The sequence below is a fragment of the Jatropha curcas genome, chromosome 4 (genome assembly GCF_041381405.1).
Source record: "Jatropha curcas cultivar XTBG-Jc1 chromosome 4, XTBG_Jcur_1.0, whole genome shotgun sequence".
Taxonomy (NCBI): domain Eukaryota; kingdom Viridiplantae; phylum Streptophyta; class Magnoliopsida; order Malpighiales; family Euphorbiaceae; genus Jatropha; species Jatropha curcas.
The window spans coordinates 3,246,045-3,262,259 of record NC_143154.1 but is presented as its reverse complement, the minus strand read 5'-3'; the positions used below and the strand labels follow the sequence as shown (position 1 = coordinate 3,262,259).

General features: G+C 31.5%; 2 protein-coding genes and 1 long non-coding RNA gene across 3 annotated transcripts; all 3 read left to right on the top strand.

Annotated features, from left to right (window-relative positions):
- The first annotated feature begins 1,351 nt into the window (after positions 1-1,351).
- Positions 1,352-1,990, top strand: LOC149496686 (transmembrane and coiled-coil domain-containing protein STS1-like). The gene is made up of 3 exons (XM_089720410.1): positions 1,352-1,490; positions 1,707-1,766; positions 1,894-1,990. Exons 1-3 carry the CDS (start codon positions 1,387-1,389, stop codon positions 1,988-1,990), a joined length of 261 nt encoding a protein of 86 aa, XP_089576536.1. The 5' UTR covers positions 1,352-1,386.
- A 61-nt stretch (positions 1,991-2,051) lies between these two features.
- Positions 2,052-4,159, top strand: LOC149496685 (uncharacterized). The gene is made up of 4 exons (XR_016320617.1): positions 2,052-2,131; positions 2,249-2,319; positions 3,595-3,652; positions 3,785-4,159. It is a non-coding gene; the product is annotated as an uncharacterized LOC149496685 (long non-coding RNA).
- Positions 4,160-4,824: 665 nt separating this feature from the next.
- LOC149496684 (uncharacterized) lies at positions 4,825-6,213 on the top strand. The gene has a single exon (XM_089720132.1). The coding sequence runs from the start codon at positions 4,865-4,867 to the stop codon at positions 5,969-5,971; it is 1,107 nt and encodes a 368-aa protein (XP_089576258.1). The 5' UTR covers positions 4,825-4,864; the 3' UTR covers positions 5,972-6,213.
- The last annotated feature ends 10,002 nt before the right edge of the window (positions 6,214-16,215 follow it).

Sequence of the window (16,215 nt, the reverse complement as noted above, 5' to 3'; positions counted from 1 at the left end):
AAAAAATTTGTAAAATTAAACGATAAAGAAGCTAGAAGGTAAGTTTAATAATTATATTACAATTAATAAATGTGCGAAAAAGATAATTGGTAATTTATTTACTAATGTAAGGGTATGTTTACTTGTAGAAAAATTTGATTAGTTTTCTAGAAAAACTGAAAAATAGAGTTTTGCGTTCAAATCAGTCAGCTTTCTATTTGGAACATTAGAAAACAGTTTTTCAATTTTTCAAAATTTCCAAAATTTAACTAAATTTAGAAAACAGGTTTAAATTGTTTTTCACAATTTTTCTTTACAACAAAAGATATATTTTTCAACTGTTTCCATTTTTAATGAAATATTTTCATAATAAAAAATATAATATCTACAAATAGTTTTTTTAATGAAATATTCTCAATAAAAAAATAAAAAATATTTAAATAATACGAAAAAATTATTATAAGTATACTCTATCCTTTATTTTCAAAAAATTTTCAAAATGATAAAAATTGATATTATTATTATTATAAATAATTAATAATAAAAATTCAAAATTTTTTAAATAAAAAATTTCTAAAGTTATTTTAAAATATTTTATTTCTTTTAATTATGAAAGTTATGAATAATGTATCTGAAGTTTTTAAATTAAAATATAATTTTTTGGTTGTTACCAAGTGCACACTTTTTTCATTTTTTATTATTTTCTATGTATCCTCCCCTCATAATTCCTATTACATGATTTAATTTTTCATAAAACTGGATAAAGGCCCGAGCTTTGCACGGATTAATTTATCAGTTTGTAATTTATAATTTATAAACGATAGGTACTTATAATATATAAAATGTACTAATTTATTTTTTTGCGGGTTACTTTATTATATTACCATGTTATATATAAATTATAATTTTGTTAATTTATTTAAATAATTGTAAATATCAATTAATCCTATCAAATTTTTAGTTAGAGTTTATAATTCAAACAATTTTAAACACTATTTCTTATTATAGATAATTCTATATAAATAAAGTTCTACAATTCAAATAATGGGATGTGAATAATATACAACAAAATTTTGTATAATTTAATTATTTAATGATACAATATTAATTTTTAAACTTAAAAAATCCAATGAAAACATAAAAGAAAAAAAGAAAAAAATATATATACACCAATTACAAAAAAGTCAAATTATCTATATATATATATATATAGAATTAATTTCAAGTAGATAAAATAGTAGCAAGTACATCTGACTTATGTTTATCTACACCAAGATTTGCTTACTTCAAGTAATTGTTTTGGAACTGATGGCTACTTTTTAACTATTAAGTGAGTAAACTTGTGCCTGTTGTGACTGCGCTAATGCTTGCTCTAGGTATTGCATTGGGGTTAATGAAGCAAGTGCAATGATGACTGTGTTAAGCACTCTTGTGACCGCCTTGGCCTGGCCAGCAACTTTACTCGCGGCTACTGATTTTATAGATAGCACTTGGACAATTGCTATTGACAGGTTAGCTTCTCTTATATGGACAGTGATTGGAATACTTAGATGGGCAGATAGCAGAGTGAAATAAATGCCTTCCAATTCCACAAAACTGTCTGTTTTGCACATTAATAGGCACCCGAAATTAGGTTGCCTGATGAAATTGTTTATATTGTAATAAATGCAACTGGCTGGGATAATGTATTATTGTCAACTGGGTTTATATTGTCTGCCATTTTCTAGATCAGACAAAGCAGGAAAATTGCTAGCTGATGTGTTATTGAAAGGACTGCAAGGGAACAGGTAAACAGGTTATAATTTATTTCGAAATGTTGTCATTTTAGTGCTCCATATTTTCAAATAAATAAATAAATAAAATAAAAGTTTACTCTATTTCACTCCTACCTTTGACTTTCTGCAAATCTTTCAGGCCCGTGACACTTGTGGGTTACTCACTTGGAGCTCGAGTGATTTTCAAGTGCCCTGAGACTTTGGCTGAGACTGAATATGGTGGTAATGTACATTAGCCATCCTTAAAGTGGGATGCAAAATCTTAGTGCAATTCTTATGCGATTATTCTGAACTTGACAGCTGAACTTGTTGAACGAGTTGTTCTTCTTGGAACTCCTATCTCTATTAAAAATGAGAAGTGGGAAGCAGCAAGAAAGGTGATTGGAGTTCCATCATTGGAAGCATCCTTTGCCATTTCTTCACGAATATTTTTCTTGCTGCATACTTTCTTTAATCCTCTGCAAAGGCCTCAATCAGTTTACGCTGTTTTCCAGATGGTGGCTGGCAGATTTATAAATGCCTATTCTAGAAATGATTGGACACTTTGAGTTGCTTTTCGTGCGAGGTATGCATTATATGGAGGGCCATAGTGGAGAATGTTTCTGAAAGATTGACACACGATATACGCCTGTGGATCACTGAATGCTTCACTGTCAAAATATCTAAGCAAATTGATAATTTCATATCCATTAAGGCTTTGTTTGAGATTTGAGTTTGAAGCTGGTTGTCATAACTGCGTTGACTATCCATTTATTGCTTCAAATTTTTTAATTGTTTTTGGAAAACCATGGTTTGGAGGAAGCTAAAAGTCCAACTTTTCCCATATTATGTTTTGCTAAGCCTTGAACATTGCAAGGACAGTCTGCCAAAAGCAGTCCTATCACTATCCCAAAGGGGTACTAAAGACCATTATCCCTGTCTAAGCATAAGCAATTAAATAAATATGTGGGCTTGGGGTTCTTGAGTTCATTTTGCCCTTCATAAAATGTTTACTCATCTTGCTCGAGTTACAGGCCAACTCTTTTCTGTTATTGCAATAATTATTAGAATTACTAGATCATTTGCTTGTGGATGATGTTGTCTTGTTCTCTGAGAAGATCATTAATATATCTGACTTAAGGAAAGGGGTGTTTAGCATAGTTGTTGGAGGCTAATTGATAGTTTTTGATCCTTGGCAGTCGGGTCAACCATCTACTTGATTACAGTAAATCAGTTGTTGGTAGAGGCACTCTACTTACTCAAAAATGTATCTGCATGGGGTAAAAAATCTGTTTAGCATAAAAAACTACACAAAGTTAATTGAATTTATTTATTGATGATTTACATTATTATTTGATTTGTATACCTTAGGTACTCATTTGACATCTTAACAACAATTAGCAGATTTTACCGAATGGTTGAACATTTATTAGCTTCTAGCTATCAACAATTGCTACCAACTATTAGCTATTAGCTATCACTAATAGCTAATCTAATGTACCCCTAAATATTTATAATGCGATTAGCTATGCAACAATATAAATGGCGATTGCCATTAGATTTTCACATTCCTTACTTGTTTATCCTGTCATTAGTCCCTTTTTCTGGTCAAAGCATGTTAGGCATTATATGCTGTCACTGGTTAATAATGAAAGTCCAAATCCTCTTGAGTAATTCATTTGCTAGGTACAATTTGAATGTTTTCTTAACTGCTGTAGACATTCCTTTTTTTTTTTGGGTAGAGAGCGTAAGTATACGTTTGTCAAATCTTTTACAAACCATAGAAATTTTAGTTGTTATTTAAAAACCAACTGTCAACTTGAGAATAATTTTAAGAACTAATAGTTTGTTTTCTTAACAGTCTTTTTACCCAAGGATTGGCCGGAATTCAACCAATTGATGTTCCAGGAATCGAGAATGTAAGGGTTGTCTCGTTCTCTCTCTCTCTCTCTCTCTCTCTCTCTCTCGTTCTTCCCCAGCATCAGTGTCAATTTTTTTTATTCTATCAAAGAGAGTTTAAAAATATGATTGTACTTTTTTATGCTCTGCAGGTCGATGTTACTGGTATTATTGAAGGCCACTCTTCATATCTACGGGCTACACAACAGATTTTGGAACAACTTGAATTGGATGCTTATTATCTTGTTTTCAGAAACACAGTCCACCACCGCAAATAGAGAATTTCTGGCAAAATGTTTTTACTCCAAATTCAAATTAGACTTCCAATTCTTGATGAACTCAAGATTTATGATTTTGCTTTAGAAGTTTGCATCTAATTGTGGGGGAAGTCATGTTTCTGATTGACCTAACGCGGGTTTCTCATGGTTCTATCTTTGTTACTTTTCTTGTACATATTATAGATGAGAAGAAATACATTGGTTACAACTCTATTAATGGGTGATATATGGACATCTCTCTCTGCTAGGTCGATGAACTATATACTTATTCTATCTTATGAATTTAGTCCATTTGTATAGTGAAATTTAATTGTCAGAGATATGTAACTTTAAAAATTAATTTACTAGTAAATGTTATAACGTTCTAAATATTAGATCTGGGTTTAGATATTTTTTCCTTGGTTGATAGAGAGTTGGTTTAAAGTAATGCAATGGAAGTAAATGTTTCTCCTTTTATTTTTAACTTGTTTTTGTATGGATTTTTATAACCAGTGATTGGGGAATTTAGAGTTTGGATTTTGAGGTTCGTTATCCTCAATTATTTTATTTTCAAGTGATGCTATTTTTAGTGTGTGAATGAGAAACAAGAGTGATTTTCTTTTTTTAATTTTTTATTTGTTCGTTGTTTTTTATTTTTCATTTTCACACACATACACATATATATATATTCGTTCCTTTGTCAAGAATGAAAGAAGTACAAGTTTTAGCATAAATATTTATTGATTCTTTTCTTAACTTGATGATCAACACCAGCAAGATAGAGGAATAGAAAAAAAAGCATTCATCTTTGTGGATATAATTAATATTCTAATATCAAAATACAATCAACTTAACTACTAAGGAACATAAGATGCTAAAAGATATTATATTGACTATAATGATAGTTAAATTTCGAATGAGATCTTAGCAAGGAAACAGAACATATTATCAAGATCGAAAATTCAAAATAGAGAAATGGAAATATCACTCGAGAAGGATAATCAAGAAAAATCAAAATTCCCAATCATCATAGCAATGAAGGGTCCTTCAAGTATAAAAAAGAGCGAAATATCTCGTAAAATAGCTGCATTTCTTCAACATCCTCTAATTGATGAAGAAGATATCACCCCTTACCTTCAAAATTTCATTCCAAGCTCCTCCATTGAATCGTACCTCTTGCCTTTCAAAATTGCCTCTCAAATCTGTTCAACCCAACTCGATTCAAAACTCGGAGTTATCCTCAATACTCCACTATGTAATAATACCCAATTCCATGATTTAGTGCAGCTTGCAACTTCTAAAGATGTATCTCTAATTATCATCGAGTGTAAAACTGAAAATGACAATGTTCAAGCCGTTTGTCAGTATGATACTATGCAAGTACCAAAAATTAGTATCGAGATTACAAAAACTTTTGTCGTAGAGGACTTTGTCGCAGAAATATTGAAGGCTATAGAATCACATCATCGTCAAGCTGTTGATAATGCTTCTAAAGGTAATGTTGATCTTATTGAGACCACTTTCACAGAGAGACATGCACATGAATTTTCATTCATTGAAGACCATTCCATTTCTAGTTTTGAGAAGCTCAAATGCAACTGTTGCCAACAACTCATTTCTGGTAAAATCTATAAGTGCGCTGAATGCGATGAATTCATCCTCCACAAAGCTTGTGCAGAATTAAATGACAAATTAACTGATTTGAGGAAAAATTGTCCCCCTTTTCTAAAAAACGTGCCATTTGATTATGATTTTCCTAATCAATATAAATGTAATCTTTGCGAAAAATTCTCAAAATTTTGTTCTGATTGCCTACTTCAAACCCATATTCAAAGTACATTTTTACCCACTATTATTAAATATGAAGGTCATGTACACGCTCTTAATTTTATTATAATGCCACCATGGGTCAATTTCCAATTCAAATGCTCGAAATGTGATAGAATCGGAAATTCTATTAGCTACAAATGTTATGAGTGTAATTTTGATCTTCACGTCGATTGTGCTTTGCCGCCGCCGCCGACTCGGCTGCGGCTGCCGCGGCCAATGCTGCGGCAGTGGCCGCCGCCGCTGTGGCCGTAGGAGCTGGACCGGCAACTGCTGCAGCCACTCTAAGGGAGGCGTGCCTTCGGTTAAAAGGATCTCAGTCAAAAGGAAGATAATTCGAGAAATCTCATTCTACATCTTTATAGGAAGGGAGACGACCGATCAAAGATTATGTTTGGTATTTTTTTTATATTTCCAGGTTCTGTATATAATATATATGTATGGATTTGTTATGGGGTTTGCTAAGTAAGCTCTATTTTCTTTCTTTTATTTCCTTAGTGTCCTCTTTTTTCTAATTAATCAGTCTTTGCAACAAATGAGAAAAAAAATCCATTTTTGATTAGATTTGCTAAGGGAGAAGACTTGCAGTAATATAATTAATGTAATGCAACGAACTTCAAATTAAAATTATTGTTCTTTAAATTATTCTGCTTATATGCCACCAAAATTTCAATCTCTAAGTGCTACAACTAAATACGAATTTGAGGAAATTCACCCTAATTACGTACAGGTGTATTAACTGAGCCAAACACAATAAGTGGTAGTTACAAAATCAATCCCAATTGTAAAATAGTGATTGTCTACGTGTAGGCAATTGTCTACGTGTAAACAAGAAATTTTCTAATAAAATAGTGATTCAACGGAACAGGAGCAGTAGGATCTAAATTTGAATGATCTAATGATGTAACCTGACTTGCAACTGCTGATAAATTTGAACAAATCATATATACCTATTTAATTTAATAGTATTCCAATTACTATAATTTTCAAAATGTGGTAGAGCCTAAAATTATATATTCTAAAAAATTTGTAAAATTATACGATAAAGAAGCTAGAAGGTAAGTTTAATAATTATATTACAATTAATAAATGTGCGAAAAAGATAATTGGTAATTTATTTACTAATGTAAGGGTATGTTTACTTGTAGAAAAATTTGAGTAGTTTTTTAAAAAAACTGAAAAATAGAGTTTTGTGTTCAAATCAGTCAGCTTTCTATTTAGAACATTAGAAAGCAGTTTTTTAATTTTTCAAAATTCCCAAAATTTAACTAAATTTAGAAAACAGGTTTAAATTGTTTTTCACAATTTTTCTTTACAACAAAATATATATTTTTCAACTGTTTCCATTTTTAATGAAATATTTTCATAATAAAAAATTATAATATCTACAAATAGTTTTTTTAATGAAATATTTTCAGTAAAAAAATAAAAAATATTTAAATAATACGAAAAAATTATATTATGCTTTAATATATAATTAATTTTATTATTATAAGTATACTCTACCTTTATTTTCAAAAAAATTTACAAAAGAATAAAAATTGATATTATTATTATTATAAATAATTAATAATAAAAATTCAAAAAATTTTAAATAAAAAATTTCTAAATTTATTTTAGAATATTTTATTTCTTTTAATTATGAAAGTTATAAATAATGTATGTGAAATTTTCAAATTAAAATATAATTTTTTTATTGTTACTGAGTGAACACCTTTTCCCTTTCTTGTTGTTTTGTAAGTATTCTCACCTCAAAATTCTTATTACACCGTTTAACTTTTCATAAAACTAGATAAAGGCCCACGCTTTGTATCGATTAATTTATCAATTTATAATTTATAATTCATAAATGATAGGTACTTATAATCTACAAAATGTACTGATTTATTTTTCCGCAGGTTACTTTATTATATTACAGTATTATATATAATTTATAATTTTGTTAATTTATTTAAATAATTGTAAACATCAATTAATCCTATCGAATTTTTAATTAGAGTTTATAATTCAAACAATTTTAAACACTGTCTCGTATTCTAGATAATTCTATATAAATAAAATTCTACAATTCAAATATTGCAATGTGACTAATATCAACAAAATTTTGTATAATTTAATTATTTAATGATACAATATTAATTTTTAAACTTAAAAAAATCCAATGAAAACATAAAAGAAAAAAAGGAAAAAAATATATATACACCAATTACAAAAAAGTCAAATTATCTATATAAATAGAGAGAGAATTAATTTCAAGTAGATAAAATAGTAGCAAGTTCAACCGACTTATGTTTAGCTACATCAAATTATCCTCTAGGTGAAAGCCTGTCATTTTTAAGAAAATTATTCTGAATACTTGGAGAATTCATATCTACAAACAAATTATTCTCTTGTATCCAAATCATTTTCATTTTGTTATCTAATAATCTTGGTATTTGCATCACTGCATGTATCCATGGTTTTTAACTGTAAATTCAAATTCAAATAAGAATATATAGATGTATAAAATTAACTTTCTATCCCTTTGCTGCCAATCTTTTGTCTCTGTAATATAGAAAGCAGGCAAATGGTAGAGTAAACTTTTAAATAGCATAAATGAAAAAATGTTATAATTTCACAAGTGAGACCCATGGTTTTACATTTTTTAAGCTAATATTTTCTATATCCTTGACTCTTTCTAAATTCATAGTTATTATTTAGAGAGATAAATAGAAAGGCAAGAAAGGTAACAAAAAAAAAGGCAAAATTTTGTATTTAATGAGAATCAAACTCACCTTTAATCTATATTTTAGCGAGCCACCAGTAATATTTTTTTAATGCTTAAACAACCTGTAATTGGATATTAAAAAAAAATAATCAAAGTGGTCTATAATCAAAGAGTATGAAAGCAACAAAATAGCAAAACAAATTTTAAAAACTCAATCCAAGAAGAAAAAAAAAAAGTTCACCTGATCCTACAACAACGAAACAAAAAGAACAACAAATACAAACAAACAATATGTTAGTAGATATATGGTTATAGAGAGAGAGAGATAAAAAAAAAGGAGAAAAATCAGAAGCTTTCAAATAAAAAAATACATAGCAAAATATGATTAAATTTGTTAAATTCAAATTTGAAACAAAGATACAATATCAATAAAACTCTTTAAATATAAATATGATTAAATTTTAAAAAAATATTTTAATGGCCAATCAAAATGAAAAATATTTATATTAATAATTATTGAAAAATAAATACATGAAATATTATAGATAGTAAGAAAAAATATATATTTTTTACATCTATACTAAATGATATGTACATCTAAAGGGGCATTGGGTCCAGCCCAGCTACTTCATATAGCTGATACTTGTTTCATACCCAACAGCGATGTTGTAGGTATTTGATAAATTTTCTAATTATCAACTGATAGCTTATAGAAATCTCAATCAGTTACTGATTTCCATCAGCTACACTTTGGAACTTTTTCACGTCAGTTGATTGCTGATTCATATTATATTATTTTGGATTTTATTAACCTCGTAAAAATAATTGCTAATAATTTTTTTTTCAAATTGATATTTTTTTATAATAATTTCATTTATAGTTATTTAAAAATAATTTCTTTAAAGCATTATTTTAAAATTGTTAAAAATTATTTTATTAATATAATACATTAAAATAAAATATATATATATATATATATATATATATATATATATGTATATATATATTATTTTTTATTTTAATGTATTATATTAATAAAATAATTTTTAACAATTTTAATATATACATATATATAATAATATAAAAAATAATATATATATATATATATATATATATATATATATATATATATATATATATATATATATATATATAATATTATACATCATAATATATAAAAACCATTATGCCCTTAATAATCATTTTATATTTTAAAAACAACCGCTATCAACATTTTACCAAACACAAATAGTAACCAACTAACCGCTATCAGCCATCAGCTACCAACAATTGCTATTGTCACGATCCATCTCCTTGGACCGGACGACACTAAGGCTTGGGTAAGCATAAAGCCTCCAAAATCCGTAGCAAGCTTTTCATGACCATAACTAATCTAAGCACATTATTATTTAGCGCCCAATACTTAATCCACAAACCTAAGAGTCTTATTGATTCTATACATACATATTTATATGAATACAAGTATTTACAATTATGAGCAAGGACAAGCAACATTCCTAATATCCTTTATTCAGATTTTTAAGTTTATTTACAATTCCAAAAGATTACAGTAATTGCAAAACTTTAACTACCTATAGGCAAACAAGGTCCTTTTTATAAGATTAGATCTAGTTGCTCCAGAGGCGCCTATAATAGTTGAAAGAAGAAGCTAATAACCTGGGAAAAATAAATGAGGTAGGGGTGAATGCCTCAACTCAAGTGAATAGTAATAAGTATTTTAAATACCACACACAGTCACGCAGATGCTTTGCCTTAATATCTAGAATGTCACACACTTCAATCACACAATGTCATATGCTAACTCATCATGAAATTTATACACGAGGTAGAAACGATCGTACCCGTGTGGCCTGTAATGCAAGATATCACTTCAAATAAATATTATTCAAAAATCGCAAAGCCAAGATCACATCATTCCACATTTCACAATAAACAGATTACACATCACATCTTTATCAATTCATAGAAATGTTATCCATAGTTTCATAATAGAGGAGCCCATCCCTCTACCGAGGCACGAGGAGTCCATCCCCCATATATGGACCGAGGAGTCCATCCCCCAAATATGAGCCGAGAAACCGATCCCCAATATAACTAAAGTACCATCAACCACGTGGTTTTCCTTCCCATATTCTCATTTTCCGCTTCCCATATCCACAGCACACAACATTCATCCATATACACTTCCACGAGTCAAACAAATATTTACAGCAAGGCACTTTAATCACATGATCAAACATTAATAAACAAATCAAAAGTTTGCAAGTAATCACAAGTGACCACGATTCAAGTATCGAAACATTTACACATTTAGTAAGTGCAAATTTAAACATGAAGCATCCAAGGTAAGCATATAAAATAAGAGAGCACTTTATTCACAATAAAATAATTTTATGTTTAATGCCATTAGAATGATAAGATCAATTAAAGAATGTCAGTTGATATGCATTGTTTAAATATAAACAATACTTCGTACTACTCACAATTCAAGCCATATTAACTAATTTGTATTCCTTCATTTGATCCTCTAACGACTACAAGAATTCATATTTTTAGGTTATTAATCTTTAATTATGACAACTATTTTTATATTTTAAATTAATTACCTTAACATATTATCTTAAGTTATCTAAGCTCTTATCTCGACTCATTTCTCCAAATTCCCATTACGATCTTATTACTATTTATTTATTTATCAGTCACTTTTATTGTATTCGTATTGCGAATGGTTTCAATCATCATACTGAAATTCGACAGCATATCCTTTGAAACTCGGACTAACCTGATGGCGTGATGAAGATTAAGATGACAAAGATAGATGGTTGTTTTTGGAAACAAACAAAAACCCAATAGTTTTTAGAAACTAATAAAACCCAAATGTGATAAACACTTTCTTATTATTCAAAAATCTCCCTTCAAAGTACACAAAAATCCCTTTAAATAGGAAAACAAGGGACATAATTTCAAAGGACACCTAACTAAGGTTGATAAAAACACGCACAATTTCAAAGACACAAATTCAAAGGACACCTAACTAAGGTTGAAAACAACTCATAGAATTTCAAAGGACACCTAAGTAAGGTTGAAAACAACACACACAATTTCAAAGACACAAATTCAAAGGACACCTAACTAAGGTTGAAAACAGCACACACAATTTCAAAGACACAAATTCAAAGGACACCTAACTAAGGTTGAAAACAACACACACAATTTCAAATATACAAATTCAAAGGACACCTAACTAAGGTTGAAAATATCACAAATGGGCTAAAATGCAAAGTCAATGATCAACCAAGTGGTCTTTGATTCTTGTCTTCAAAGATGATGGTGTGAAGGAACCCAAATGGCCCCAAAAGGAACTGTAGCTTCAGATTGAACATGTCACCTCCACTAAGCCCATCTTCACTTGGAGTGTCTTCATCAACTTCACTAATGGAATCAAGACCAAGGCCCATGTCTAGGACAAATTGTAAGGCTAGACTAGATGGACCTCCATCATTCTCCCCTTCTTGAAAAGTTTCAACTTCATCAGAAGTTGACATGGTGTCTTCCGTGTATTTGGCTAGGTCACTTACATTGAAGGTGTTGGAAATCTTGTAAGACGGAGGTAGCTCTACCTTGTAAGCATTCTGGTTTACCTTCTTTATGATCTTGTAAGGACCCTCGGCCTTGGGCATAAGTTTATTCTTTCGTTTAGAAGGGAATCGTTCCTTCCTTAAGTGAACCCACACTAAATCACCTTCTCTGAACTCCATAACAGGTTTCAGCTTAGCTTGCATCTTGTAGGCTTCGTTCTTCTTCTCAATAAGTGCTTTTGCTCTAGTATGGAATATGATAATTTTAGTAGCTCTGTCCTCGACCTTTAAGTTAGAGGGAATACTAGAGTGTACTTTGCTCAAATCGAGAGGAACAAGTGGATTAGCTCCATAAACTAATTCAAAAGGAGTAAAATTAGTGGTCTTACTCTTCGAACTGTTGTAAGCAAATTCAACATGAGCTAACAAAGAATCCCAATTCTTTACTTTCCCCTTTAGCAAACTTCTCAAAATGCTGCCTAAGCTTCGATTGACCACTTCTGTTCGTCCATCTGTTTGAGGATGAAAGGTCATGCTGAACTTCAAGGTAGTTCCTAACCTTGCCCACAAATGTCTCTAAAAATGACTCAAAAATTTTACATCCCTATCACTCACTATACTCCTAGGAATTCCATAGAGTTTTACAACATTTTCAAAGTATAAATTCAGAATATGAGATGCATCATTAGTTTTGTTACAAGTAATAAAATGAGCCATTTTTGAGAACCTATCTACTACAACCATAATGGAATCATGATTTCGTCTTGTTCTTGGCAAGCCAACAATGAAACCAATACTTACATCTTCCTATGTGAGTTTGGAATCGGCAAAGGCATGTATGGTCCGTGAGCTTGTATGGTCATCTTGGATTGCTTACAAGTATTACAACCCTCAACGAGTCTTGAAACCTCCTTCCACATCTTTGGCCAATAGAAATTCTTGCTTGCCAATTCATAGGTTTTGTCTCTTCCAAAGTGACCGGCTAGGCCTCCACCATGGACTTCCTTAAGAATTGAGTCCCTTAAAGAGCTTTAAGGAACACAAACAGCATCAAGCTTGAAAAGATAACCATCATGAATAGTGAAGTCCCTAAATGCACCATCTTTCCTAACTTTCTCCTAAATTTGACCGAAATCCCCATCACTTACAAAGTCTTAATATCCTCAAATCCTATTACATGAGCGTGCATCGTACTAAGAACCTCATATCTCCTAGACAATGCATCAGCCACTCTATTGCTTAGACCATCCCTATACTTCACTACAAAATAAAAGGATTGCATGTATTCAACCCAAGATGCATGCCCCTTACCTAACTTAGCTTGACTTTGTATGTATTTGAGGGCTTGATGGTCAGTAAATAAGATGAAAAAGTTAGCCAATAAATATGCACTCCAATGTCTTAGAGCTCGAATCAAGGCATAGAACTCAAGATCATAGGCATAATATTTTCTCCTACACTCATTCAATTTTTCACTAAAAAATGCAATAGGTTTGCCTTCTTGACTCAAAACAGCTCCTATCCACACTCCACTAGCATCACACTCCAATTCAAAAGGTAAATTGAAATTAGGCAAGGCCAAAACAGGAGTTTTTTTTCATTGCATTCTTTAAAGTGTTAAAAGCAAAGGTGGCTTGAGGTGTCCATTTAAACACCACCTTTTTCATGCAGTCTATTATAGGACTTGTTATAATGCTAAAACCTTTAATGAATCTCCTATAAAAAGAACAAAACCCATGAAAACTCCTTACTTGAAATAGATTATTTGGAATAGGCCATTCAACAATAGCTTTGACCTTTTCAGAATCCATATTTATACCATCTTTAAATACAACATACCCCAAAAAACTAATGGTGCTATCACAAAAATGACACTTATCTACATTAGCATACAATGATTCATGGTCCAAAACCTAAAAAACAAGTCTCAAATGCATATAATGCTCATGTAAACTAGTACTAAAGATCAGAATATCATCAAAGTATATCACCACAAATTTGTTAAGAAAAAGTTTGAGTACCTCATTCATGAGTCGCATAAAGGTGAATTAGAGAGTCCCATAGGCATGACCAGCCATTCATACAGCCCCTCATTGGTCTTGAAGGCTATTTTCCACTCATCTCCTTCTCTAACACGAATTTGTTAGAATCCATTTGCAAGATGAATCCTTGAGAAAACTGAAGCTCCTTGTAATCGATTAAGCATGTCATCAAGCCTTGGAATAGGAAACCTGTACTTGATCGTTATCTTGTTAATAGCCCTTGAATCTATCACCATTCGCCACTTGCCATTTTTTTAGGAACAACAAAGGCTAGCACAACACAAGGAGAAACACTCTCCCTTATAAAGCCTCTTTTTAACAATTCGTCAATTTGTTTTTGTAATTCATCACTCTCTTTAGGACTCATTCTATAGGAGTGTTTATGAGGAATTTGAGCTCCCGGAAAGAAGCTGATCTCATGTTGTATTGATCTTAGAGGGGGCAAACCGATAGGTAAAGTGTTTAGAAAAACTCTCTCAAACTCCCTAATAAGAAATTGTACCTCTTTTGGAATCACATGATTCTGTCTGGGCTCATCCTCCACATCAATTGGAACATAGCTAGGCAGCCCTTCCATGATCTCGCTCTGCTTATCATTGGATAACAATCCAACCACTCCAATTTCTCTCTTCTTCTTTCACTTCTCGGGTAGTAACGGTGTGAGCAAGATGGTGTTACCCTCATGGAAAAAGGTGTAAGTATTGGCTTTCCCTTGGTGTTGCACATCCTTATCATACAACCAAGGCCTCCCGAGAAGCAAGTGACAAGCTGTCATTGGGATAACATGGCAGCTCACCTCATCCACATATTGCCCAATTGCAAAAGGAACTAGACACTTTTTAGTGACCTTAATTTCATGCTCAGAATTCAACTAAGCCAACCTGTAAGGGGTGTCAATTAGCTCAGTTTTTAATCCCAAATTCGCAACCATTTCGTTGGACACAACATTCTCACATGCTCCATTATCAATAATAACTTCACATAATTTATTTTTTTTTTAAACATCTGGTGTGAAACAGGGATTTCCTCCCCCAATCCTCTTCACTCTTTTCAATATTCAGAATACGCATCATCACTAAACACTCCCCATCTTCCATTGCATTACAAATAAGGGTTACACCGTCATCAACATTCAATTCATTATTTACCGCAACAGAATTAGCAATGGTATATTTCTTCCTCAATTTCTTTTATCTCTTTAAGGGTCATTATTTTCCTTGAACGACATTCAAATTGGAAGTGTCCATACCCTTGGCATTTGAAACATTTTAAAGCATTCTTAGAGGTGCTTTTGGATGGTGGGACAGATTGGGTATTTCTTGGTGTGTCGGAAGTTTTTTTAAGAGGTGGTTTTGGTGAGAGTGTGTATGTGGTCTTGATAGGGGCAGAATTGGGGCTACTAGAGCTCGGTTTGTAGTTAGAAAGTCTGGTATTGGTTTTATTTTGGTGTGAATGCTTCAAACTTGCCTCACTTCTCAATGCTAATCTCTTTAATTTAATAAGAGATTCATAAGGGTAGAAGCTTACCATGTCTTGGATGTCAAAACGCAAGCCTTGGAGAAAATGCCCCATGATCAGCTCCTCGGTCTCCTCGACCTCACACTTCAACAAAAATTCCTCAAATTCCATGGTGTATTGTTCCACGATTTTAGTGTCTTGTTTGAGGCTCAACATTTGCTCAATCATTTTCTGTCTGTAATGAGGTGGTAAGAACACCGCATCCATCTCTTCTTTCATCCTATCCCATTGAGTAATCTGAGGCCTCCCTTCCCTCATTCTTCGCCTTTGTAGATTATCCCACCAAAGGGCAGTATACCTCTTTAATCTCATAGCAGCAAGCTTCATCCTTTCGTCTTCGGTTATCTCCCTCAGCTCAAAGGATCTCTCCATTGAGTATACTCATTCAAGATAGGCATCAGCATCGATTTTACCGTGAAATTCAGGTAATTCAATTTTATAGTTGAAAAACTCTTCTTGTCTTTCAACACGGATGGGTGGTGGCAGACGCCTACCCCCTTGGCCAAGTCCTCCATGAAATAGTCCTCTCCCTCTTCTTCTAAAACCTCCACGTCCCAACACAAGGTGCTGGTCTTCTCCATTGAAATCTTCATTAGTCAGTTCCTCTTCATGACGATTTCAAGTATTTGGAGG

Excerpts from the sequence above, each read along its gene's own strand:
- LOC149496684 (XM_089720132.1), top strand. The coding sequence starts at position 4,865 with ATGGAAATATCACTCGAGAAGGATAATCAAGAAAAATCAAAATTCCCA.
- LOC149496686 (XM_089720410.1), top strand. The coding sequence starts at position 1,387 with ATGATGACTGTGTTAAGCACTCTTGTGACCGCCTTGGCCTGGCCAGCA. Across the intron at positions 1,491-1,706 it reads TGGACAATTGCTATTGACAG|ATCAGACAAAGCAGGAAAAT; the intron begins GTTAGCTTCTCT and ends GCCATTTTCTAG. Across the intron at positions 1,767-1,893 it reads AAAGGACTGCAAGGGAACAG|GCCCGTGACACTTGTGGGTT; the intron begins GTAAACAGGTTA and ends CAAATCTTTCAG.